The 26,022-nt window shown below is 52.2% G+C and overlaps 1 protein-coding gene across 1 annotated transcript; it reads left to right on the forward strand.

Moving 5' to 3' along the window:
* Positions 1-792: 792 nt before the first annotated feature.
* On the forward strand, positions 793-24,332 carry Csrp1 (cysteine and glycine rich protein 1). The gene is made up of 6 exons (XM_045142234.1): positions 793-830; positions 11,354-11,466; positions 17,034-17,202; positions 18,619-18,748; positions 22,627-22,720; positions 23,142-24,332. Exons 2-6 carry the CDS (start codon positions 11,355-11,357, stop codon positions 23,216-23,218), a joined length of 582 nt encoding a protein of 193 aa, XP_044998169.1. The 5' UTR covers positions 793-830; position 11,354; the 3' UTR covers positions 23,219-24,332.
* The last annotated feature ends 1,690 nt before the right edge of the window (positions 24,333-26,022 follow it).

Consider the following 26,022-nt stretch of genomic DNA (forward strand, 5'->3'; position numbering starts at 1 on the left):
AACGAGGCTCAACCCGCACAAACCAGGGCCTCCAGCCCCGTGCAAAGGAACCTCCAGGTGCATGTGCCATCCTGTGCATCTGGCTTTATGTGGGTACTGAGCAATCGAACCCGGGCCCTTGGGCTTTACAAGGCAAGTGCCTTCACCGCTGGACCAACCCTCCAGCCCCACTTTGTAGTTTGAAACAAGGTCTCACCTAACTCTGTAGCTCAGGCAGGCCTTGAACTTGTGACTTTTTGCATACTCACTGGTAACCACCTCAGAGGTCGTTTTCAGTGGCCTGAGCCTGCGTCTGTCATACTGAAGATTACAGGGAAAGTCCCCTTGGGGGAACTGGAGGTGGTGGGATGATCTGTTTCAACAAGAGCATCTGAGGCTCACGGGGGAACCTGTCTTATTCTGCCACCCAAGATATGTCCCTTACAGTGAGTGTGTGTGCGCGCCACCAGCTCCCCAGGTCACTCCCCTGCCTTTCCATCTGGTTGACCGGGAGACCCTGTGGGTGGCCGCGTGGTAGGGTGGGGGTGGGGGTGGCGGTGGCGCACAGTGGGGCCGCAGCGCGGGGCTCCGGCCACGCCCGAGGCCGGCGTCCGCAGTCTCGGGGCTGCAGGGCGGGGTCAGCGCCACCGGGCTTCGCGCCGTGACATCAGCCCCGCCGTGGTGCAGTGTGCAAAGCCCACTGGTTGGCGCGGCTGCGGGACACGCCTTCCCCGAGCGGAACAAAACGGCGCGCGGGCGCACCGGCGGGCGGGACGCACCCAGCCGCCGCCGCCGCCGAGAGCGCCCGCCCGCACCGCCCGCCCGCCCGCCCGCGCCAGCCCAGCTGCCAGGTGAGCGAGCCCTCGGGCCCCCGACCACCGCCCTCCCCGGCGCCCCCCGCGACCTCGCACCGCACGACCCGGCCGTCCGGGACACACCCTGCGTTTTCCCGCGCAGCCGCGGCCCTGGCGACTGACCGTGGGGGACAAGTTTGGAGGGAAAGTGACTCCCGACGGGAGTGGCGAGAAGAGCGTCCCCTGTGTCCTAGAGCAGCGGGCTCCCTTCCTTCCCCGGTTGGGGGGCGGGTGCTGCCTGGACAGTCTCGTGCCCCCTCCCCCCACCGACCCAGGATGACCCGGCTTCCCTCCCCCACCCAAGCGCCTGCAGGTTGAGCTGAACAATCGGCACTTCTGTGGGCCACTGACGCCCTTTGTGCAGCAGAGAGATGAGGGCATCCGTGCCACCCCTGCCTTCCCTCTCCTCCTCTGGGGGAAAGTGCCCGCGGGAGGGGCGGGGCGGAGCGGTGGGGGGGAACATCTGGCTTCGGGGACATGACCTTGGGCATCTGTGCCCCATGGCATAGGTTTTCCTCTTTCTTTCTTTCATGTTTTGGTTTTTTGAAGTAGAGTTTTCTGTCTAGGTCAGGCTGACCTGGAATTCACTATGTAGTACCAGGGTGGCCTCGAACTCTCGGCGATCCTCTTACCTCCGCCTCCCCAGTGCTGGGCTTAAAGGTGTGCACCACCACTGCCCGGCCTGGTTTTCCTTTTTCTGAGACAGCCTCTCCACCCAAGTCTTGGTGCTAGGTGGGGAACTGGTTACAGGGAGTGTTTTGTGGTCTCCTTTGAAAGCTGAGGAACCGAAAGGGGCGCATACTTAAGTCCCAAAGTGTCACCCACCTAGCAACGCTTGCAACAGGTGTTTTTTTTATCTAAGTGACACAGGCATGTTTTGCACAACCCATGTGCTGTTGTGATCTAGTAAGCTGTAGACTCTAGGCTGGGATTGTGAGTTCAGGCTGTCCCCTACACTAGGACTCCAATCACCCACACCCCTGCTCCTGGCCTCCCCAAGCTTAGGGGCGCTGCCTTGGTATGCTGTCACAGCAGCCTGGAGAAAGTCCACTTGACTCTGGGGAAACGTCTTAGAGGCAGTCGCTGTGGATCTTGGTGAGAGGGTGTGTGGAAGACAGACAGACCAAGGCTTGGCTTGGCTTTGCAACTTCACACACAGATGGACCTGGACACATAGCAACTCAGTTTCTTTCAGGGATAGAACTTGGGGAACGGGTCTCGTTAGATTCCCCAGCACACTGGCATTGAGGTCCTGCCTTCCTTGTCCTTGCCCTGCGCAGTTTGACAGGAGCTGCTAGCAGCTTGTAAGCTCACAGCCTGGTTGGGCATTTCCTTCGGGAGAGATCTGGGAACTGGGAGCTGAGCGTCCTTTAGGCCTTCTGATTTCCTAGCTAGTCCCCTGCTGAGGAGATTAGGGCTACCCTTGGGGGCTTGCTCCCTCAGAAGCCATTATTCCTTTTCTGCAGGGTACAACCTGGCACTGCCCAGTCTTCCACTGAAGGATCCTTTGCCTTGGCGAGGATATCCGGGGCGTGTGGGCAGCCAGACCAGGAAGGAAGTTTATCCTACAGAGGGTGTGGCGTGAGCTGAAGGAGAGCTGCCCATAATGCCTCTGATGCTTATAGAGGAGGGTCTGGGAAAATGCCAGAGAGAACTGAAGGCTGCCTTCCTGGTTCAGGTGCTGTCTTTTGTAATTCACAGTTGGCTCCAGGTGCCAGCCAGTCCTTACTGGGTCAGAGTTGCAGACTGGGAGGGTAATGTGGGCACAGTTAGTGATCAGTAAACACTGGGTGATTGAAATGAAGCATGGTGGCGCTTGGGAGGCAGAGGCAGGGGAGTCACAAGCTTGAGGCCAGCCTAGGCAACATAGGCTCTGCCTCCAAAAAAAAAAAACCACCCCAAACCATCAACTAAACCAGCAGTCAAAACACTGCGTGAATGACTTAGGGGAGGAATGGGCTTTCCGTTGTGTTGCCCAACGGAAGTCATAAACCTTGCAAATAATTACCAGTTTTTTCAGGAGGGCAGTGTTCCAAAACGTTTGAGGGAAAAGAGCAGAGTTTTTATTCACTGTGGATCTCCTGGTGGGGAAAACAACTTGGAAAGAAGGCTTTCTGGTGGGCTGCTACAGTTTATTTATGTAAGCGTGGCTCATTGTGAGAATTTGGCTTGCTGGAAGCCTGAAAGAGGCAGGCACTAAACATTGAGAAGTCCAAAGAGATGCCAGTCACAGAAACACCTCTGCACCCAAGCCGGCCGTCGCTCATTGAACAGCATAGTGGCAGACAGGGGCTCAAAGGCGAGCAGTGACTACCAGCAGCTGTCTGACCCTTGCTGAACACTTCACCTCTGTCATCTTGGGCAATTCCTGAGGAAGGTGCTAAGGCTGGATGTTCTATACATGAAGAAGCCAAGGCTCAGAGATGATGAGAGTAATCTGCCCTCTGGTTCCAGTCGCTCTTCAAACATATGTTCACCGCTTCTTTTTTTTAAATTAATTAATTTTTTTTTTTTTGAGGTAGAGTCTTACTCTAGCCCAGGCTGACCTGGAGTCACTGTGTAGTCTCAGGGTGGCCTTGAACTCATGGCAATCCTCCTACCTCTGCCTCCCGAGTGCTGGGATTAAAGGCATGCTCCACCACGCCCGGCTGCTGTCTTTACGGGTCAACTCACTGAGGAAATGGTGGCCCTCTGTGAGGCGCTTTAGCTTCACAAGATGCTCTGTGGTGGCGGATAGTTAAAAGCAAATAGGGTCTCCTGGTTTTAGCATGAATGGGACCGGGATTAAGATGCCTGAGCTCTAGGTTTTCAGTCCGCTGGGTAGTCGAGGGGACAAGGGTCCCTATGGGTCACTCATCAGATACACTTTCATCTGATCTGGTGCATGCTTGAGTTTCGGAGCCGTGTTTGCAGGAAAGGGGCGAGGTGGGGAGGACAGGAAAAGAGCCATCCAGAGGGGAGGGAGGGAGGGAGAGCTGCTGCTTGTGGAAGGGGAGGCAGGGTCCCGAGTTTCCAGTTGTCAGGAATTTATATGTTAATGACGTGGCCTGGACTACGCAGCGTCCCAGGAATTTGTCTGACGACAGCATTGAGTAATTCCCATGTATGGTAAAGTGTGTAAATACGGAGGCAGCTAGTGTTTTCAGACTCTGGCATTTCCAGTGCTTTCCAAAGACCAGAAGGCTGCGTCTGGCTCTTCTGCGGTGATCAGGGAGGGGGAAATAGAAGGTTCACAGCTGGAACACAGCCCAGCCAGGCAGCCTGGGCCGGAGGGGGGCCCCACTCCAGGAGGCTTGAGGTTCTTTATTCAGTGGTACGTGGGATGGAGCTTCCTGTGATGTCAGCTGCAAGCAACCTGTGTTTATAAGGTTGAGAGCTCATTTGCTTTTACTTTTAAAAAATTAATCAAAAACCATTCCGACCTCTGTGTTCAACACATGGCTCAAGTCACCGTGGGGGTCTTGACATGATTCCAGACAAGCAAATTAGATTGGTTAAGTAGTTTGGGAAGCCTTATTACAATGTAAGATTTCTTTTTGAAATACTTAAGTCACAGGGCCGGAGCTGGAGCCCAGCGGCAGAGCACATACCTAGTTAGGGACCTCCATTTCCACTTGAGCATGCTATAAAAGGCACTGGGGACAAGAGTGGAAAAGGAGAGACATAGTGTTGTCCTTGGCAGCTCACAGTCCTCCTACTGGGGCCATGGGGCATCCTCTTGAGAAGAGGGGTCATGTCATGCAGAGAGCGTGCCAAGTGGGAGTTACGGTCAAGTTCTGGGGGGTGGGGGGGGCTGTGGGCTTGGAGTCATGACAGCTCTGATGCTAGTTGATGTCTCAGAGAGGTGAGTCTTGTGCAAGATTCCCATGACATCACTTGGTGGGACCCATAAAGCTGAGGCCCAGCCTACTTGGTTGTCTGCTCTTTCCCCACCAGGGGACATCTCCTTGAGGCCCCTTGGCCTCTCAGGTGTCACCTCCAAGGTGTAGGCTCTATAGGCTCTGAAGCAGGGCCACCCTTCCTCCTGCTGTCTGCTGTCTGGGTATGGAGGCTTGGAGAAAGAGGTGGAGCCCTGGGGATGGAAAGGATGACAGCATTGTCTGTACCTGGCAGATAAATGACAAACAGCTCAGGTCACCCAAGAAGCACATTAACAACTAGATAAACACCTGACAGGTTTCTGTTGGACCAAGAGGGTGGGGACTTAAACTCTGAGCCCATCAGTGGCCCTAGGAACAAGGGATTATGGAATGGGAGAGATAGGATTTTTCTACTTGAGGAAGAAAGATATGTGATCATTTATCCAGTGTTTGATGAGAGGGCCTCCTTTCAGGCAGAAGTGGCTGGCAGTTCAAGTTTATACATCTCTGAATGGTTCCTTAGACTTGAAGTAGAACCCACTGAATCTATCACTTCTGTCTTTGTGAGTCTACCTGTGGCCACTGCTCCATCTGCTGCCTTAAGAACCACCTCCTTGCCCCTTTTCTTTTAAGACCCAAGCTCTGGGTGCTGCTGTGAATGGAAGAAGTAGTCAGAGCAGCAAACTTGGGCTAGTTGCTGGTTTGAAGAGGTCTACCCTTGGCTTCCAGCTTCTAGCCAGTTCTGCCGAGATTATCAAGAGAGTGAAGTTAGGATGAACCAGAACACAAGTCGACATTCCCAAAAGGAATGCGACTCTGAAGGGAGCCTGCTGTGGTTAATGTGATTACAGAAAATAACAGTGACCTTTCTGTTGCTTGAGACAGTCTCATCATGAAGCCCTAGGCTGGCTTGGAAATATTTAACCCATGCTGGCCTTGAACTCTTGGTAATCCTCCTGCCTCTCATGCGAGGATTACATGCTTGGGATACTAGGCCTGGCAACCATGGCTCTTGAGTACCCAGATAGCCTGATAGAAAACACAGGTCACAGGTCCTTGTTTATAGTCTCAGGTTGCAAGGGAAACTGGGGAACTGAACCTCCAGGAAGTACTGTATCCCAGACTTATCTGGGCTGGCTGATAGCTCAGGAGTTCTTGGTCCCTACTTGGCACGTTGCTTCTCAAGTTTTGTTCCTTCTAGATGTGGATCAGCTGAGAAGGAGGGTAACCATCTGGCCCCATATCTGGCAGGATAATATGATGGCTTGGCTAGGCCAGGCTGTAGGTGGTAATAAGAGAGAGATATGTCCCCCCTAGAGTGTGTGCTATCCCTTTTGTGCATTCTCATTTTAAGCCTCAGGATATGGTTTTGGGAATTGGCGCTCCATTTTAGAGACAAGTAAATGAAGCTCAGAGCAGAAGGTGCGTGCCTCAGTCACTTAGATGGGAGGGAAGGGGTGCATCTGCTCTGTTTAACCTTAGCTCCAGTGTCCTGACCATTGAACTGCACAGCCCCTCTGACATGAGGAGCTCTCTTGGCCACCATCTCCCAAAGGTCTTCTGTCTCTCAGGCCTGGGAAGGCAATCGAGAAGGAGCCACACATTTCTCTAGGCAGGTCACTGACTTGAGACACAGCTTTCCTTTTAAGGCAATCCAACCTCCCCACAGCCAGACTTTGGCAGTTGGGAAGAAGGGGCTGGGCAGAAAGGAGGGGGTGGGGTGAGGGGCCAGCCCAGCCTCACTCAGGAAGGAGGTGGCTAGGGCTCCCTTCAGCCGAGGCTCTCCATACTCAAGGTCTCCTGAGTTGTCATCGAGAGGGGGAGGGGGTAGTAGCTGGCTGTGGCAGCATCTCTGCTTTTCCTCTGTAGATCTGGGACCCTTCCCCATTGCTGTATTCATCAGGAGAGACCCCTAACCAGACACCAGCTTTAAAAACTAGCTCAGCCCAGGGGCATCCTGAGCACATCTCCCTCTCTGACAGGTCTTTGGGCTTCACCCATTTTCCCCGCCCAAGTTCCTGCTTCCCTGGGGCCTTGCTGGATGTGGGCCCCTGCCACAGGGCCCAGGAGAACAAGGGGAGGCCTGTACGGAGCTGTGGGTCTCCCCCAGCGGGAGAAGGACTTTGTGTCTGAACAAAACACTGCTTGGAAATGGCTCCCGATCACGTGGTTATGGGGAGTGTTCCTTCCTTAGGGGTGCCCCGCGGTTCATTAGTGTGTCCCCTGCTGGTGCAAAGGGTCGCAAAGAGTGGAGAAGGTTGAGGAAGAGAGCCCACCTTGAGGAACTGCATGCTAACCACATGCAGCCCTCTTAAATAGGCTGCGCCCCCTGCAGGGTGGCTGGGGTCACAGGGGACACAGAACTGTTTGAACCTTTGGTTCAAATCCAGTCCTTCCTTTTCCAACTGTGGGTCACAAACAAGTGGCCTAACTTCTCTGAGCCGGTTTCCCCTTATATTGGTTTCTCTTTTGAGGCAGACCTTTTCCCAGGCTGACCTGGAACCCTATAGCCCAGGCTGGCCTTGAACTCACAGTGATTCTCCTACCTCAGCCTCCAGAGTTCTGTGATTAAAGGTGTGAGTCAGGGCTGGAGAGATGGCTTAGCGGTTAAGCGCTTGCCTGTGAAGCCTAAGAACCCCGGTTAGAGGCTCGATTCCCCAGGACCCACGTTAGCCAGATGCACCAGGGGGCGCGCGTGTCTGGAGTTTGTTTGCAGAGGCTGGAAGCCCTGACGTGCCCATTCTCCCTCTCTCTCTCTCTCTCTCTTTCTCTCTGCCTCTTTCTTCTCTGACTGTCACTCTCAAATAAATAAATAAAAATAAACAACAACAACAAAAGTGTGAGTCAGCACACCGGGCTTGGCTTTCCTCATCTGTCAAATGGACATGTGTTCTCCATCTTCCGGGAGGAGCTGCCCGAATAGACTGGGGTTGTCACAGTAGAGAAGAAGAGGGTTGTGGTCGATGGGTAGCGGCAGTGTGATACGTGTGCTGTCCTTGTCGAATCTCCCTTCACCTTATGTGACTTTGCAGCACCTAACCCTTGCTCACCAAGAGCAGTTACCAAAGGGGCTAAAAGGCCAATGGACATGAGGAGTTCCCGTGGAGACTGGCCCCAGGAGCTAAGAACTCTGGCCCAAGGTTACTCAACGTGGCAGAGAGGTCTGAGGCCCTTAGAGAAAGCCTTTCTTGTAGGGCGCATGAGCCTGGGAGCTGAGGTCAGTCCTGAACCTGGATGGAAGAAAGTGGGTGTAGGCGTTGAACAGTGGTCTCTCCAGACCCTCTGTGGGGCACACTGTGCCCAGCCTCAGCTCTCAGCCTTCCCAGCTCAGTGTATAGGCGTGGCCTGAGGCTTCCTGTGTGTGAGGCTGGGCTGGGCTGGGCACTCTGGGATCTAGAAGGAAAGGCAAGCTGAGATCCTGCAAAAAGGCAGAGGCAAGGGCATCTTTGGTTTCTGCGCAGGGGAGGGCTCAGTGAGAAAACTGAGAGCTGCTGGATGGGATTAGGTGGTGGTCAGCTGTCAGGGCTGCCCTCGGGATGCATGCTCTGGGGTTCTCAACTAACTGGTTTAACAGTGAAGGGACTTTGTTGTCTAGTGAGTTCAGAGTTTGAGACACATTGAGCTGTAAGTTTGGCTTAGGCCAAAGGCTTGATGATGTGTGTCAAGACTCAGTTTACTTTTTCTGTCAGCTGTTTTAGACTGTCTGTCTGGTGGTGTTGAATTCCGAAACCTCTTGCTCTCCTCTTCTTGCTCTGGGTGAGGGTGGGGGAATTTGCTCCCAGGAAGTGCTCCCAAAAGACAGGACTGTTTTTCTTCCAGAGCTTGCAGACTCTCCCCCTCTCACCAGCCTCATCCCTCCCAAGCTGGCTGACTAGGGTTGGCCAGGCCATGTGCCCTGGTTGTAAGCAGGAGTAGTGAATGCAGCAGGCATCCTCTTTGAGGGGTGAGGCAACCAGGCTGGTGGAGGAGGAGGGGGAGGGGAGAGGAGCTAGAAGAAGCATCAGAGGACGGGTAGGATTTCAGGGGCTTGGTGCACAGCATCACAAGCAAAAATGAAGCTAAGAGCTGGAGAGATGGCTTAGTGGTTAAGGTACTTGCCTGCGAAGCCAAAGGGCCTAGGTTCAATTCCTCAGGACCCACGTTAGCCAGATGCACAAGGTGGTGCATATGTCTGGAGGTAGTTTGCAGTGGCTGGAGGTCCTGGCACGTCCATTCTCTCTCTCTCTCTCAAATAAATAACAAAAATATAAAAGCATTACTTAAAAAATGAAGGTAGGAAAGTGCATGAGACTTAAGAGAAGGGGCTTGCATGCAGATGGCTTGGGTGCAGGTAGATGTTCCTGTGTGCAGTTCAGGGGTGGAAGCTTCCTGAAATCAGCTGCCTGAGCTGCACTGAGGAGAGGCAGAGCCTCAGGTATGTGGGAGTTCCTTTTATGGAAGTGACTGCGTGTAGGTAGGAACTTAGGACACGGGGGGGGGGGTGGGGGGTGGGGGGGGGGAGATGACAGAGACAGACCAGAGGGAAGCCCAGCTTGTAGGATGTGAGAGTGCAAACATATCCCTCTTCTGTTCTGACAAAACCTTACAGAAGGGGCTGGGGAGATTCACTCCGAGTTCGGTTCCTCAGCGCCTGTGTAAACAGCTGGGTATGGCCACTCACACCTGTAACCCCAGTCCTATGGGATGCAGAGACCAGAGAATTGCTGGAGCCCACTGGTTAGCCAGTCTGACCAGAAATGGCATTGCCAGATTCAGTGGGAAACTCCATCTCAAGGAACTACGTAGATGAGTGATAGAAGATGCCTGGTGTTCTCCTCTGGCTTCTGCACACATGTGTATATGCCACATGTACCACAGCACACACACATACAGGTCCACCTGGGGCACTTAGTGCTGTGACATCCTTCACTTATTCCTCAGCCACACTTTGAATTTTCATAGGAACATAGGTGCCATGCAGGGCACAGGGACTTGATTGAACACAATCTGGATGCTCTTTTTTTTTTTTGAGGTAGAGTCTTTCTTTAGCCCAAGCTGACCTGGAATTCATTATGTAGGCTTAGAGTAGTTTTGAACTCATGGTCCTCCTCCTACCTCTGCCTCCCAAGTGCTAGGATTTAAAAGCATGTGCCGGATGGAAAGATGGCTTAGTGGTTAAGGTGCTTGCCTACAAAGCCTAAGGACCCAGGTTCAATTCTCCTGGTCCCACATTAGCCAGGTGCACATTGTGGACCATGCGTCTGGAGTTTGTTTGCAGTGGCTAGGGGCTCTGGTGCGCTCATTCTCTCTCTCTCTCTCCCCCACTCTGTATCTAATAAATAAGACAATAAAATCATGTGCCACCACACCTGGCATGGACTGTCTTCTTGAGCTGGGGACTGTGTCACTGCCACACTGGAAACTATCCAGTGGTGGAGAGCCCCCAGCCCTGACTCTGAGGCCAGCTGCCAAGACAGGGTCTCATGTAGCTTAGGTTGGCCTCAACTGTGTCAGTGAGAATGACCTTGAAACTTTGATCCTCCTGCCTCCGTCTTCCTAATGCTGGGAATACCAGCATGGGTCAATGCCTGGCTTGTTTTTAGTATTTTTGAGATAAGGTCTCACTTTGTATGTAGCTCAGGATGGCCTCAAACTTACCATCCTCCCGTCTCACCTTCATGAGTACTGGTATTACAGGCATGTACCACCAGGCCTGATTTAAACCTTGTGTGTGTGTGTGTGTGTGTGTGTTTACATGCGTGCGCACGTGAAAGGCAGAGGCTGATGTCCGCTATCTTCCTCACTTCCCACCTTTCTATCAAGGGTCCCTCACTTAACACGGAGCTTACCGATTCAGCTGAATTGAGTAGTCCGCTTGCCCCAGGGTTCTGCCTGTCTCTGCCTCTTGATCTCTGGGAGTACAGGTGTGTACTGGTACCATACCTGGCATTTGTGTGGACGCTGTGGATTCGAACAAAGTGCTTTACCCACTGAGCCATCTCCCCAGCCCCATTAAACTTTTTTTTTTTTTTTGGTCAACTGTTGTATAATAAGAGAATGTATAATAGCTATGTGCATGGTTCAGAGACTGATTCTAAAGAGGGCCCCCATGGGTCAACCACCCAAGTTAAACCCCAGGTGACCCCATCTCACTGTGCTCCTTTTTCTGATGCAGAGGTAGTCACCTCTAAGACTTTTTTTTTTAAAGACTTTTTTGTGATGTTCCTTCCCTTACTGCTCTGGAATACCTTTCTTCCATCCTATCTTTATCCCTTGACATATACATTTGGCCTGAGTGTGAACTTTACACAGATTAAAGGTTTATGAATTCTGGTTCTGCTGCCCCTTTAGAGCCACCCTGTGTGCCCTGGTGCACCGTGGTGGCACCTGTAGCCAGCTGGCTCATTTTCGTTGTTCCTGCAGCTTCCATTGTAAAACCTGTATATCTTGTGCTGTCTGGCTGAGCACAGGACTGAACATAGAGCAGGACCCGGGGTGACATGGAAGAAGGGACCGCCCCCCACCAAGTCGTAGCTGGAGCCTGGGGTCAGATGCGATCGAGGACTCCCCACGGGGTCCCTCATCTTTGGCTCCTCAGCCTCTGCGTATTGCTTTTCTGTCTCGGGCAGTCTGCTTCCATTTCCCTGTGGACTTATTTTCCATTTCTGTGTTCTCTTGCAGAATGCCGAACTGGGGAGGAGGCAAGAAATGTGGGGTGTGCCAGAAGACAGTCTACTTTGCTGAGGAAGTCCAGTGCGAGGGCAACAGCTTCCATAAATCCTGCTTCCTGTGCAGTAAGTGCCTCCCAGGCCTGCCCTTGCTGCCAGGGGACCAGGACCGGCCTGCCTCCACAGGCTCAGCTGTCAGCACCCCAGGGAATTAGTCCCCATAGGGATGTAAACAGCTTGACATTTGGCTGAAACCCGCAGCAGGGGAGGGAAACACTTAAGGACCTCTTTGTTCCCTTCAGAGGCTGTTTCTGAAGGGGGAATTGGCCAGTGATGGTGGGGTGGCTGGTGGTGGTGGGGGGGTAGAAGGCAAGAAGAGCCAAGTTGGAAAGGTTTGCTTAGTAAAACTTTCCACTCTCTTTTTTGTCTTTCTCCCTTCCACTATCCCATCATTGCAGAGAAAGGCACTTTGAATCTAGTCTTGCTAGATGCAGAAGAGACCACAAACTTACAGTGAAGGTCAGTGAGGAGGAAGATTGTAGAGGTTGCCTTGCCCAGTTCCTTTCAGGGCAGCGTGTCCACTTGTCCTCAGCCCAGTTCCTACTCACACAGCCTGCAAAGAGAGGAAGAAGGGACTCCGAGGTTTTTTGCTGTCTGTTCCTAATGATACCAAGTGAGAGATGCTCTGGCGCCTGCCTGGAGGGGTAGGAAGCTTGGCACAAGACATGGGGCAGCTGAGAGAGGTCCGCTTGCTCCAGGGGCCTTGCCTCTTCGATGCTGGCTGGCACCTGGGCCAGGTGACGTGCGTAGGCACTGAGGACTTGAAGCGACTCCTCAGATTCCTAAATGATCAGCTCATTGTGATTGGAGCAGCAGTCTGTGTCAGAGCCGCGACTTAGCAGCCGTGTTTGCTTGAGGACAGGTTGAATGGGAGGCCGTAGAATGTCTTGGCTAAGCTCCAGTTTCAGAGCCAGCGTGATCAGGGTTGGAATCACAGTTCACTTTCTCTTGTCTGTGTCGTGATGAACACGTTTCTAAGATGCTTTCTGCTTGAGTTTTCTCATTAATACTGCATGGGGTTGCTGTGAGAGTTGAAATTAAAGGACCTTATAAAACACATGAAGCACTTAAAATTGTTTTTTGCTTGTTTGTTTTTGTTTTTGTGTTTTGATTTTTTTAAAATTTTTATTTATTTGAGAGTGACAGACACAGAGAGAAAGACAGATAGAGGGAGAGAGAGAGAATGGACGCGCCAGGGCTTCCAGCCTCTGCAAGCGATCTCTAGACGTGTACGCCCCCTTGTGCGCCCCCTTGTGCATCTGGCTTATGTGGGACCTGGGGAACCAAGCCTCGAACCGGGGTCCTTAGGCTTCACAGGCAAGCGCTTAACCGCTAAGCCATCTCTCCAGCCCTGTGTTTTGATTTTTCAAGATAGGGTCTCACTGTAGCCCAGGCTGACCTGGAATTTACTATGTAGTCTCAGGCTGGCCTCAACTCACAGCGATCCTCCTACCTCTGCCTCCCAGGTGCTGGGATTAAAGGGATGCACCACCACACCTGGAAAAACTGTTTTGAGTGTTCAGTAAATATTAGGTACCTGCCGGGTGTTCGCTCATACATGTGCATGCACACACACCAACACATGTGCTTACTGCTCAGGGGTCCACAGCGAGACGACGGGACGGGATTCTCAGGAGAGCTCACAGGACTTGAAGTCCTAGCCCATCTTGGAGACGGAGGAAATGGGGTCCTGTCCGTCCCAGCTGGTTTGATACAGAGTAAGATCCAGGAGGGCCATGTTCACCCAGTAGTCACATCTCTACCTGGTGCCAGGCCAGAGCCACAGCACAGGGACAGCAGGGTTCCCACACTGCCCAGCCAGCCTGGAGTGACAGCCTCGGGGCTCAAGTGATGAATGGGGAGATGACAGGCCTTGGTGGAGCTCTTCTGGCTCCCGGCCTGCTGCGGAGCATGCGGACAGCAGCATGTGCTCATCAGCAGTTCATTACCGAGGGATTTGTCAAACGTGTGTGTGTGTGTGTATGTGTGTGTGTGTAGGGGGTCCAGCCTTCTGGGTCCAAAGGGTCCTCGCTCTGTGTTCTCAAAGGTTGCTTAATCACTGACTAAAAGAAACCAGCTGTGCCCAGAGCATGTGCCCGAGAGCCCTGCTGGAGAAGACCAGCTGCTGGCCGGGCGTGGCGGGTGGTCAGGAATTCAGGGGGTGTCTTAGGAAGGAAGGAGCAGGGCCTGCGGCGGGCGGGGTGCGAGGGGGTGTCAGGGATTAAAGGCAGTTGCGGAAAGTCAGGTGGAGGAGCCGGGTGGCAGAGGCTGTTATACAACTGGGTGCCCTAGGGAATGGTCATGCATTTCTGAGGGGGCCTGTGAGATTCCTGGGTGTCAGAGCTCCGAGTGGACCATGCGGCACTGCGCATGTCCAGGCACTCTGAGTTTCACTGTCTCTGACTTACCACTTAGCGTAATGCCAGAGTCTTGGCAGAGACTTGGTTAAGGTAGGAACATCATTTCCCCTTTTCAGTCAACTGAGTGATACGTCCAGCTTGAATTCAGGGCAACACACAGAATCAAAGGATTTTTCTCTCAGGAAGGAGAGGCCAGCAGGGTCTGGGCCTGTTTGACAGTTGGGGCCATCTGTTGGCCGAGTCTAGGTAGGTTCCCCAAAGAAGGCCTGATAATTCTGGTCCTTAGCTATGGATTCAACTCTATTGGTACCCCGTGCTCCCTTTCCTGAGAGTCTAGATGGGTATGAGGAAGCTGGCATGATGCACCAGGAGAGCCACATCCTCCTGGGCTTGGCGCTGGTCCTGGCCCCAGAGCAGAGAGGCCGCAGAGCCTGCAGAATCCCCCTGTGGACTCCATAGGGCAGCCGGTTCCCAGTAACAGTCAGGTGGGCGCTATGTCCAGCTTGAGTTCGTGCATGATAGGAGAGCCCAGCTCTGGCCTGGGGTTTGTCCTGAGGTGTGTGTGTGTGCTGGGGCAGAGGGGCACTGGCTCAGCTCCCTCCTGGGATAGGCTGGGCTGGGCAGCCAGCTTATGCACAAGAAAGGCTAGCCTATGCTAAGTCTCTGCTGGGGACCAATGGGACTGAAACCTGCAGGTTGGCCCGGGGCTGTTTCCCAGAGTCCAGGGCCACGGAGGAAGCTTGCAGAAGCCTCCCATGCCCTCTGACCCGTGGGCTGAGGCTTGCGGTTCCGTTTTGGCTTCACTTGCTTGGCCCACCTCGGGGAAACCATGGCCTGGCTGAAGTGAGGACTCGATGTCAGAGTTGGAATGGGGCCTGGCGCTGCTTCTGGAAGAGTATGTGACCTTGAATTTTTTTTTGTGGTTCTTGGTTTTCCTTCCAGAACTTCCCATGTAGTGAGTGGGCTGCCTCTTTCCTATATTTACAGAGAGCAACATGAGGCCCCAAGAAGCCAGGTAGTATCCAGAAACACTGTCCCAACAAGTACACTAACCACTCTACTTTTTGTTTTTTTTTAAAATAAATATTTATATTACTATTTATTTATTTGAGAGAGTGTGAGAGAGAAAGACAGACAGAGAGTGGGCTTCCAGCCACTACAAATGAACTCCAGATGCATGTGCCACCTTGTGCATCTGGCTTACGTGGGTACTGGGAAATCGAACCGAGGTCCTTTGGCTCTGCAGGCAAGCACCTTAACTGCTGAGCCATCTCTCCAACCCCCTGATTTTGTTTTAACATCAATGGATAGGAATTTACTCTGGTTTTCTTCCTTGCGTATAGGATATATTTCACTTTTCCATTGAATGAGTTTTTGGTGTATCTTACAAATGAACTGAGGTCCTCCTGTAATCACTCGGTTAGATAAGAAGGGAGAGGGGGGCTGGAGAGATGGCTTAGAGGTTAAGCATTTGCCTGTGAAGCTTAAGGACTGCGGTTCGAGGCTCGATTCCCCAGGGCCCACGTTAGCCAGATGTACAAGGGGGCGCACGTGTCTAGAGTTCTTTTGTAGTGGCTGGAGGCCCTGGCGCGCCCATTCTCTGTCTCTCGATCTCTCTCTCTGCCTCTTTCTCTGCCTGATGCTCTCAAATAAATAAATAAAAATAAACAACAAAAAAAAAAAAAGGAGAGGGGGCCATAGTGGGGTATGAAACGTGGGCTATGGTAGGAAGGACTATGCTTCTGAGAGAACCAAGGCAGAGCAAAAAGGAGCACGGGGTCTTGACAAGCACAGCTGGGGAGCCACTGTGGGAGGCAGCGCATCGGCCCTGCTGTCCCCTAGATCTAGTTCCAGGACCTCTTGCTGGAGACAGCCACCAGCCTCTTTTTTTTTTTTTTTTTTTTAAACCTAACTACTCTTATCTTTGCTTTCTGCCTTCCTTTCCCAGTTCAATTTGGGTCTTAAAGGAAACCATTCCTGCCTAGTTCCTGGCTTCCTGCCCTAGAAGGGAATGTTGAAGCCCTTGGCCTGGTGTTCCTGTTCCCTTTTCCCTCTTCTCTATTCCCGGAGCCAAGCCCCAGGGGAGGCGGTGGGAGGTTCCATATTTGGGTGGCCCTGAGGGCTGGAATGAGGTGGGGATTTCAAGTGTAGGACAAGAGGGTCCTTATTTAGTCTGAAGTCCCTAACCTGGGGCTCAGAGGGAAAGAGGAACTGGCACAGGACTGGACCCATTAAAGGCAAGAGAATGGCAAGTAGTTAGGAGCTGGGCCCAGAGCTGTCTCACAGGCCTGACCACTTCCGTGGTGTCTGTGGGCTTCTGACTTCAGAAGGAAGTGTTTGAAGATGCAAGTCAATTGGGCGTACTGAACCCCAGTATGTAGGGAGTATCATAGAACCAATTAAGACCACAGGATAAGGGCTGGAGAGGTGGTTTAGTGGTTAAGCACTTGCCTGTGAAGCCTAAGGACCCTGGTTCAAGGCTTGATTCCCCAGGACCCACGTCAGCCAGATGCACAAGGGGATGCATGCATCTGGAGTTCATTTGTAGTGGCTGGAGGCCCTGCTGTGCCCATCCCCCCTCACTCTCTGTTGCTCTCAAATAAATAAATAAAAATAAACAACAAAAAAATTAAAGAAAAAGACTACAGGATGAGACCAAAGCGAGTGAAATACTTCTCATGAGAGAGGTCAGAGGAGGTTAGACGTGTGTGCTCTCTGATACTAGAAACCCGCACCTCATTTCAAAGCCCCCCTGTTGGGTAGCTAACACATGGTTCATTTGTCAGGCCAGTTCATTTCACCCACATCCCTCATCCTTACCCTCACCAGTCTGTGCCCTGTCTTCTTGCAAAGACTGGCGGAGGCAGTCAAGCCCTGCCCTTCTCCCTTGGTTTCTGTTTTCTCTCCTGTTGGGACACACGGACTCTCAGTGAAGGGCAGAGTAAAGAACTTTATTTGGCATCCTATGGCTTCAAGTCAGCCTAGCCTGTTGCCTCTGAATCCTGGGGTGCACTGAAGCCTGGGGAGATACGAGGGAGACACTCAACAGATTCCTGGGAGCGGGACCGTGGCCACCTGGTGTCGGATGTTTGGACCCTAGCCCTCTGTCTTCCAGCTCCCTAGTCATCCTGCTGACCTCCCTTTCTACACGCCTCCGGAAAGGTCAAGATAGCATGTGTGCAAAGTGCCCAGAGAGCTTCATTTGCAGGGGGCTTGGAACGAGCCAGCTTCTCACCCTAGCTGCATCTCACCATGCCCCTCCTCCCTCCACAGTGGTGTGCAAGAAGAATCTGGACAGTACCACTGTGGCTGTGCATGGGGAGGAGATCTACTGCAAGTCCTGCTATGGCAAGAAGTATGGGCCAAAAGGCTACGGCTATGGACAGGGCGCAGGCACGCTGAGCACGGACAAGGGGGAGTCGCTGGGCATCAAACATGAGGAGTGAGTACAAGATCCTCTCCACTTTTTCCTGAGCTTCCTCTTCCTATTCCCGAATTGGACACATTTGAACCACCTTTAATCAGGCAGTGGAGAACTGATTTAAAAGGGAGAGTTGAGGGCTGGAGAGATGGCTTAGCGGTTAAGGCACATGCCTGTGAAGCCTAAGGACTCGGGTTCGATTCTCCAGGTCCCATGTAAGCCAGATGCACATGGTGGTGCATGTGTGTCTGGAGTTCTTTTGCAGTGGCTAGAAGCCCGGTTGCGCCCATTCTCATTCACTCTCTCTCTCTCTCTGACTGTAATAAATAAAAATAAAATCTTTAAAAAAATAAAAGGGAGAGTTGAGCATAGTGGTGCATGCCTGCACTTTTGGCATGAGTGAGGTTGAGTCAGGAGGATCAAAAGTTGAGCATCAACCTGGGTTACATATTGAGACTGTGTCTCAAGAGATAGAAGCCCACCTCCCTCCCCCAAAGAAAAGAAACAATAATAAAGACAACAGTAGAATAAAGCAAAAAGGTGGTCATAGAGCAGCCCTCTGTGTATCTGTCTTTCTTTCTTGTTTTTTTGAGGTAGCATCTTGCTCTAGCCCAGGCTGACCTGGAATTCACTATATAGTCTCAGGGTGGCCTCAAACTCACAGTGATCCTCCTACCTCTGCCTCCTGAGTGCTGGGATTAAAGGCGTGTGCCACCATGCCCAGCTATTTTTTTTTCCCCCAGGCTGTGTTCTGCACAAGGCATGCATCTTATGTTTACAAGTGTCATCTGGGAGGAGCTCCAAGGTCACTTAGACCAGTCCCCTCATTTTATGATTGAGAAAATCTAGAGGATCCCTACAGACCAGGGCTCAGCGTAGCATTGCCCCTCTAGCCTCATTCTGAGCCCCGCCACCTTTCACTCCTGCCAAAGGGCAGTCATTTCCTTGACTTGGACGTGGCACAGGGTGTCACTGGGTCTCCCCACACCCTTCTCCAGCCGTCACTTGCCTCTGACCTGCTGGTAAAGGGTGGCTGTTGACTGTCCGCTTACCCAGTGCTTTAGCTTTTGCGGTGGGGGGCTGGCCGGAAATGATGACAGATTTCCAAGTTTCAGCCAAGGTCCTTGCCCCAGTGGGAATGATCTGTCAGCAGCTTTCTCCTGCAAAGAACCTAATAATAAAAGTAGCTGCAGAAATGAGGGACTGAGGAGGGGTTCGTAGCAAATGAGGTGTTAAATGGTTCTGGGGTTTTAAGGAGGTGATGAGGGAAGTATGCTGTTTTAATAGTATACTGAGCCTTGGGACCCCAGAGGCGACTCTGGCAGCCCTAGCTTTGGTGACTCTAGCTGGCAGAGCTGCCCCATGCCCTGGCATGAGATAAAGCAGTCCCTACCTGTGCTGGTCAGTGTACCTTATCACGTGTCCTTTCCCGTTCAGAGCCCCTGGCCACAGGCCTACCACCAACCCCAATGCGTCTAAGTTTGCTCAGAAGATTGGTGGTTCTGAGCGCTGCCCCCGCTGCAGCCAGGCCGTCTATGCTGCAGAGAAGGTGATCGGTGCTGGGAAGGTAAGATGTTGCGGGGCAGGAAGCTGGCTGGGGAGGGGAGCACATTTCTGAAATGTGGATTCCAGAACTTTGCAAGCAGTGACCTTAGCTGTGCTCAGAGCAGCCCGAACATTGGGTTTTTAACCCCTTTCTCTTTCAGGGATTGGAGTAACCTTTGTCCCTGTGAGTTTATTGTCCTGGACTCCCAGGAACTCACCTAACTTCTTACAGTCACGTGTCCAGGGTTGACAGGCTGCCTCTGGGCAATTCATAGGGAGCTGCTAAGATCCATCTGTGCTCCAGAATTGAAGGTCAGAGGCTAGGCCATTGGAGGCATTTTGGAGGAGCCACAACTCCCTCTTAAAATACATGCTGAGTTTTGGGCTGGAGAGATGGCTTAGCAGTTAAGCGCTTGCCTGTGAAGCCTAAGGACCCCAGTTCGAGGCTCGGTTCCCCAGGACCCACGTTAGCAGATGCACAAGGGGGCGCACACATTTGCAGTGGCTGGAGGCCCTGGTGCGCCTATTCTCTCTCTCTCTGCCTCTTTCTCTGTCTGTCGCTCTCAAATAAATAAGTGAAAATAAACAAAACAAATTAAAAATACATGCTGAGTTTTGTGGGAATATTTCCCTTTCTGGAAAGAGATTTTTCAAAAGAATTTTTGATTCCAGAAATGTTTAATAACCCCTCAAAAATACACATTTTGGGTGTAGTGGGTAAGATGCCTGCCTGGGAGGCCTAAGGACCCAAGTTCAATTCCCCAGTAAACCAGGTGCACAAGGTGGTGCATGCATCTGGACTTTGCAGTGGCTGGATTCTCTCAAATAAGTAAATAAAATGCGTATTTTGATTCATGGGTTTTATGTGGTCAGAAACCCACCCACATACCCAGAGGGCAGAATTTATCAAGGCCCAGGGCCTGTCAGCCTCTGGGGGGCTTTTCACACCGTTTATGCTGGCCTTGCCTGCCCTTCCCCATCGGCATTCTGATGGTAGCTCAGCAGTCAGCTGTATCCAGTAAGAATCACCCCAGCTAGCCAACTCTTCCACTCAGCCCACTGATCACATTGTCCTGCAGGTTCCGCCCCCACATGGAGAGGGACAGGAGAGCTCTTGCCCTGGGGTTTGCCGGCTCTAGACTAGCAATCAGCAAGTCACAGGGTCAGTACCTCCAAGCCATGTGGCGAAAGAGAACTTTGCATTCTCACCTGGGGACTGAACTGGAAGGAGTGACTTCATGAGCACACGGCAGGCCTTGAGTCTGCATCCAGTTCTGCTTGACTTGGAGGCATTGGGTTTTTTCCTAAGGCTTTTTGAACTTGAGAAAGGGAGTCAGGGGTGTGCAATGGAACTGACCCTTGAGCCAAGTCTGGATCATAGTAGGCTTTCCTCCTGCAGTCACGCTTGGTGAGGAGAATTAAAAAAATTTTTTTGTTTATTTTATATTTATTTGAAAGTGACAGAGAGAGAAAGAGGCAGATAGAGAGAGAGAGAGAGAGAGAGAGAATGGGCGTGCCAGGGCCTCCAGCCACTGCAAACAAACTCCAGACGCGTGCGCCCCCTTGTGCATCTGGCTAATGTGGGTCCTGGGGAATTGAACCTCGAACTGGGGTCCTTAGGCTTCACAGGCAAGCGCCTAACCTCTAAGCCATCTCTCCAGCCCTTGGCGAGGAGAATTAGCATTCCCATTTTACTCATGTAGAAAACAAGAACCCCTTGGATTAAATAATTTGCCCAGATATTTGCCCTCTGGGTATATGGGTGGGTTTCTGAGTCTAGGAGTCTGGCCTAAGTTTGCCTGATTCTGAAGCTCTGGCTCTTACAACTGTTAAACTGAGCCTCTTAAACCTCTTTGAATCCAGCAGCAAAATGGAGGAAGCTTGCTAATCCCAGCGTAGTGGTTAGCAGCTGGGCCCTGGACCTCTACCAGTCTTGGGTTTTGCATTTACTAGCTGCATTCCCTGAGGTCAGGTTAGCCTTCCCAAGTCTCAGTCTACACCTGCCAAGTAGGCTGGGTGTGTGGAGACACTGTAAAGTGAAGCCATTATGGTTCCTGACAAACAAAATGGTTTTAAGATTAATGAGATAAGAATGCATTTCTAGTGGGCAATGGAGCACCTTAAGTGACAGGAAAACAGGAGCCGTGGTCACACGTGTCTAGAGCCCCCCCCCAAAAAAAATAGAAACAAACTGGGAGACATTAATATTACCATTAAGTTGGGTTTCTCATGCTTTGTGTCACTGTAGGAATAAAAAATTATATTTTAAAAAGACACTCTGTGGGCTACAGAGATGGCTTAGTGGTTAAGGTGCTTGCCTGCAAAGCCAAAGGACCCAGGTTCGATTCTCCAGGACCCATGTAAGCCAGATGCACAAAGTGGCGCATGTATCTGCAGTTCATTTGCAGTGACTAGAGGCCCTGGTGTACCCATTCTCTCTCTCTCTCCCTCTCTCTGTCTCTTTCTCTCTCTCTTAAATAAATGAATAAAAATAAAATATTTTTATATTCATTTCCCTCACTTAGAATATAAGGTAAAGTTAAGGCTGTAAGAAAGAACAGGATAAAAGAATTTCGAGTTCAGAAGGAAAAGGCAGGGAGAAGTTCCTTCCTCTCACTGAGAAACAGTGTGTCCTTAGGTGCTAGGCACATGAGCAGAGACTGAACTCGTGGGGTTGGTGAGGCGGCGGTCGGGGTCTGACTCAGTCCTGGTCCAGCCCGGGAGCAGGCATGGCAGCCTCTGCTTTGTTGAGGAGGAAGGAAGCCTGGGTGACCGCTGGGGTTGCACAGGGCACTGAGGGAGGACTCGGACCCAGACATCATCCCGTCTCAGCCCTCTGCCTCCACTGTCCCTTGGGCCTACGAAGAACAGACAGCTAGTGGGTGAGGTCCAGTGGCCAGGCAATTCGAGGAACCCCAGCTTCCTTTCTCCCCCGCCAGCCTGGGCGCCAGTGTTTGTGCCCTTACATAGCCTCGCTTTATCCTGCCAGCGTCTTGCTTTGCCTGGGTTGCGCAGAGCTGTCTACATAGCACCTCAGCCCGCTCAGCTGCTGCTGGGTGCTGGCTGCCAAGTTGTACTGTTTACACAGTGCTGTGTGCGTGTGTACGTTCGTGTCCCCTCTTGCTATGCACAAACCTGTGTCCTCCCTTTCTCTTGGGGAGCTGTTTGCCCTGTGCAAACCTTAGAGCAACCTCGTAGAATCCCAAAGGGCCTTCTGTGGCCTCCAGAGAAGCTACATCCCATGGGCCTGTTCCTTTGGAGTTCTGTGCATTACATACCTGGTTCTCCGTCTAAAGTCGTACAACACTGACTTGGGACTTCTCTGTGCCAGGCCCGTGCATGACACCAGAGGAGTCATTTAATGAGACAGCTGCCGAGTGATGGAGCTATGGCTGTGCTACTCCGAGAGCTGATGGCTTTTGGGGAAAATGAGGCACCGAGTTCTAGAGCTTCATATGCTAGACTGTTTCAAGAAAATCCCAGCAATTAATGCCTCCCGCTCCGTGGCTGGGCATAAGATATTTCAATACCAAGTCCTCACGTCCATTCCACAAGATAAACACAGAGGTTTCCAGGGGAAGAAAGCAGAGATCCCAAGCAAGTAGTACATGGTGGAGCGGGGACGTGTCCAGAGCCAGTTCCACGGGCTAGCTGGGTGTGGAGAAGGCTAGGCTGATAGCTCACTGGGGGTATAGCCTGCTGGCAGGAACTCACCCCTTTTGTGGTGTAGTCAACCAGGGAACCACTCCCGGTGTGTGCTTGGCCCAGCACCATGGGCCACATTCTAATAGTCCCATTCCAGCTGACTTCTGAAGTGCTCATCCAACATGGGTGAGGTACCACTGGGCTAGGGCAGCCTAGTCACTGGCAGCAGCATTAACTGTTTCCTTCCCTACTTAGTCCTGGCACAAGTCCTGCTTCCGGTGCGCCAAGTGTGGCAAAGGCCTTGAGTCAACCACCCTTGCGGACAAGGATGGTGAGATCTACTGCAAAGGTGGGTAGTTTTGATTTCTCACTGAAGATAACGAGGCAAAGGTGGGGAGGGAAACCACCATTTGTTGAATGAACCAGTTCCTGGTCTTGCTCTCCAAGAGCCAGACCATCTCCGTCATGTCACAGATGGGGAGACAAGACCAGAGGGAGGATGTGACTTGGCCAGAGTCAGGTGGCCACATAGCGCGGGGACAAGGGTAGAGCCTGGGGTCCTCATGCCCATCCAGTCTGCTTCTGCAGAGGATGGTACTTCCCTCATGTCAGTGGCAGGGAAATGGGTCCAGAGTAGTTCTTAGAACCTTCCACTATTGAACTGGGCTTGGAGAAGAGCTGAGGGTGTACAGTGGTGAACTCTCCTCCAGAGGCAGGAGGAGCCGATACAGGGACGGAAGTGTGACTTTGACTTTCTCCTCTCATTACAGGATGCTATGCTAAAAACTTTGGGCCCAAGGGTTTTGGCTTCGGACAAGGAGCAGGGGCCTTGGTCCACTCAGAGTGAGGTGGCCACCGCCCACCGTACCCTGTCACTCCTTCGCTTTCCGTTGCCATTCCCTTCTCAGCAGCCTTGGACACCTCCAGGAATCTCTGTCTCACTCCACTCTGCTGCATGTCACTAATGACTTGGGCTTGGGTGCCTGGCTTCCTTTGGTTTGGGGGCCTGCCTGAGAACCTCCACCCCCCAAGGATCTCCTCCTGCCTGGCATCTTACACCACCACTAGTTGGACCAAGCCCTTCTCCCCATACTTCACCCTACAGACCTCTGTTCTTAGGTTGAGTGCGTGTCATCATCCAGCCAAGACACCTGAGTCCCCATCTTGGAATCCAGAGGAGCCCAGCCGCAGGCCAGGGGAGGGAGGGAAGCAAGACCAAGACAGGGTGGGGAAGGCTATTTTTTTTTTTTCTGGATCCCAGAGGGGCTCCTCTGGGAAAGAGGTGGGCTTTTTGGTATCCTTCCCTTTTATGGGAGTTACCATGGAAGACAGTGAGGTGTGAAGACAGGATCGTGGGCCATGGGAATTAGTTTCTGTGGCATCTTGCCTTTGAAGGGGGAACTGGTATTACCCCACTTAGGATTGGAGAGCAGCCGCAGTCTGAGGACTGCAATGTCTAGAGGTTATGCGACTCCCTTAAACATCAAGGTTCCTGTTTGACGGGGGAACCCTAATGAAACACTTACTATATATTCAGGTTTATCAGTGGTCCAGATCTTAGGTAGTCAGTGCTAGGCCCTAACCTTGGATCCTGCAACTGCTATGAGCAGGCTCCTTACATGTCTCAACGTAGCCCGGGCCACTCCTAATTGTTCCTCCCAATGCGGAAGGAGGCAGACATGGTCTGTGTGTATCCAACCTCCTTTCCTTCTGCCCGCCCCCCTGCCCCCCGGTCCTCACTTTCCTTCAATCAAGACACTGTCTCTCACCCCACCCTTGTCTAGGGACCTTCCTTGTCTATTCTTTCCAGGCTGCCAGGTCAGGATCAGCAGGAGAGAGGCTGGGGCCTGATGCTCCCAGGACCGAGAGGACAACACTCTTCGCAGCGAGGGCTGCAGGGTGCGGGCTGGGTTCAAGCTGATTTCTCATCTGGTCGGTCAATAAAGCAGTTCAGAAGAGAACCCTGTTGTCCTGATCTGTATCTGTGGAGCCATGGCATACTGTAGGGATGGGTCAGGAACAAGATCAGAGCAATCAGATTAGCTGGAGGCCTGGTGGAAATGAAAGAGAGGACTCAGTCACTCCTGCTGTTACTAAGGACGGTGCAGGCTCACTGTCAGCGTTAGTGCTAAGGGGATCACACTGCTGAAGTGACTCAGCCAGCTCAATGTCACTGCCCTCTGTCTGGCCCCCACTCCCCTCTCTGAACATGGGATCTCCGTGGACTTTAGGCCTTGAGGGGCTCTGTTAGGTTCCAGCATTGTGCTCAGAACTTCTTCCAACTTGGAAAGCCCCCGTGAGGAAGAAACACAGCCAGAAGAAATTTCATGTCACACCCAGAAAGCTCACTTCTGCCTAAGAGGTGAGGGGGAGAGGCCTAGAAGCTCTGTTAAAGCCAGGTGGCCAAGTCCATGGAAGGCTGGACTTTGGAAGTAGGGTTGTCTGAGACGTTACACGTCCCTCATCTTAGGCACACCTGTGGCACCTGAGGCTGGGTACCTCTACCTCAGTCCTCAAAACTGGCCACACTGTTTTTTTCAAAGCAGTGGGCAGAAGCGTTAAGAACAAATTTTAGTTGATGTATTACCAAGGTGGCCAGTCTCCAGCACAGTCCTGCCCCCATGGGATATATATATATATGATATATGTATGTATGTGTGTATATATATATATACACACATATATATGTATATATATATACACACACACACACATATATATCCCATCCATGGTGCAGAGCATAGGAAAAGTGCAAGGTGACAGGCAGAAGCGCTATAGATCAGGTAACTCCACTCCCCCTACGGGGCCTTGTCTGTGAGTTCCCCGGGTGGGGTCAAGGTCTCTTTCACTTTGGAACCTCCTCTACTGCTATCAAAGGGCGTGGCCCCGGGAGGATCCATAAACAAGTGGCTCCTTGTGCTGGGCAGAGTCACAGGAGTGGCCAGGATGAGCGCCCTTGGGGCTCGAAGGTGGAGACAGGCTGCCCTCTGCTGGCTGCGCGGAGAGGTCTCCACAGCGCAGAGCAGAGAAAAGCCGAGCCCCGAGTCGGGGTTAAGATTCCGCAGGAGCAGCTCTTGCGCGGCACTGGGAGACACCAGGTGGCGCTGTAGAGTCAAGGCAAAAGGCAGACGTCCAAACATGCCGCGCTCTGCTCTGCTCCCAGAGGGTCAGGAGGACGCTGTGCTTCTGCGCACGCGCCAAATCCCCACCGATAGCATCTCTCCAGAAGGATTTGTGCATTTCTAGTGCCCTATGGTGCAACAAAGTGTGGGACTGACCCAAAGGTAGGGTTTCACTCTAGCTCAGGCTGACCTGGAATTCACTATGTAGTCTCAGGGTGGCCTCGAACTCATGGCGATGCTCCTACCTCTGCCTCCCAAGTGGTGGGATTAAAGGGTTGCGCCACCATGCCCGAACAGCAGTCTTTTTTAAAAAATTATATTTGCTTATGTATTTATTTGGCAGAGAGAGAGAGAAAGAGGCAATTAGGGAGAAAGAGAAGAGAGAATGGGCATTCCAGGGCCTCTAGCCACTAAAAACGAACTCCAGACTCATGCGCCCCCTTGTGCATCTGACTTACGTGGGTCCTGGGGAATCAAACCGGGGTTCTTAGGCTTGGCAGGCAAACGCCTTAACTGCTAAGCCATGTTC

The sequence above is a fragment of the Jaculus jaculus genome, chromosome 1 (assembly GCF_020740685.1).
Source record: "Jaculus jaculus isolate mJacJac1 chromosome 1, mJacJac1.mat.Y.cur, whole genome shotgun sequence".
Taxonomy (NCBI): Eukaryota; Metazoa; Chordata; class Mammalia; order Rodentia; family Dipodidae; genus Jaculus; species Jaculus jaculus.

Coding starts and splice junctions, on each gene's coding strand:
- Csrp1 (XM_045142234.1), top strand. CDS start 11,355: ATGCCGAACTGGGGAGGAGGCAAGAAATGTGGGGTGTGCCAGAAGACA. Junction 17,203..18,618: donor CTGGGCATCAAACATGAGGA/GTGAGTACAAGA, acceptor TTTCCCGTTCAG/AGCCCCTGGCCACAGGCCTA. Junction 18,749..22,626: donor AGGTGATCGGTGCTGGGAAG/GTAAGATGTTGC, acceptor TTCCCTACTTAG/TCCTGGCACAAGTCCTGCTT.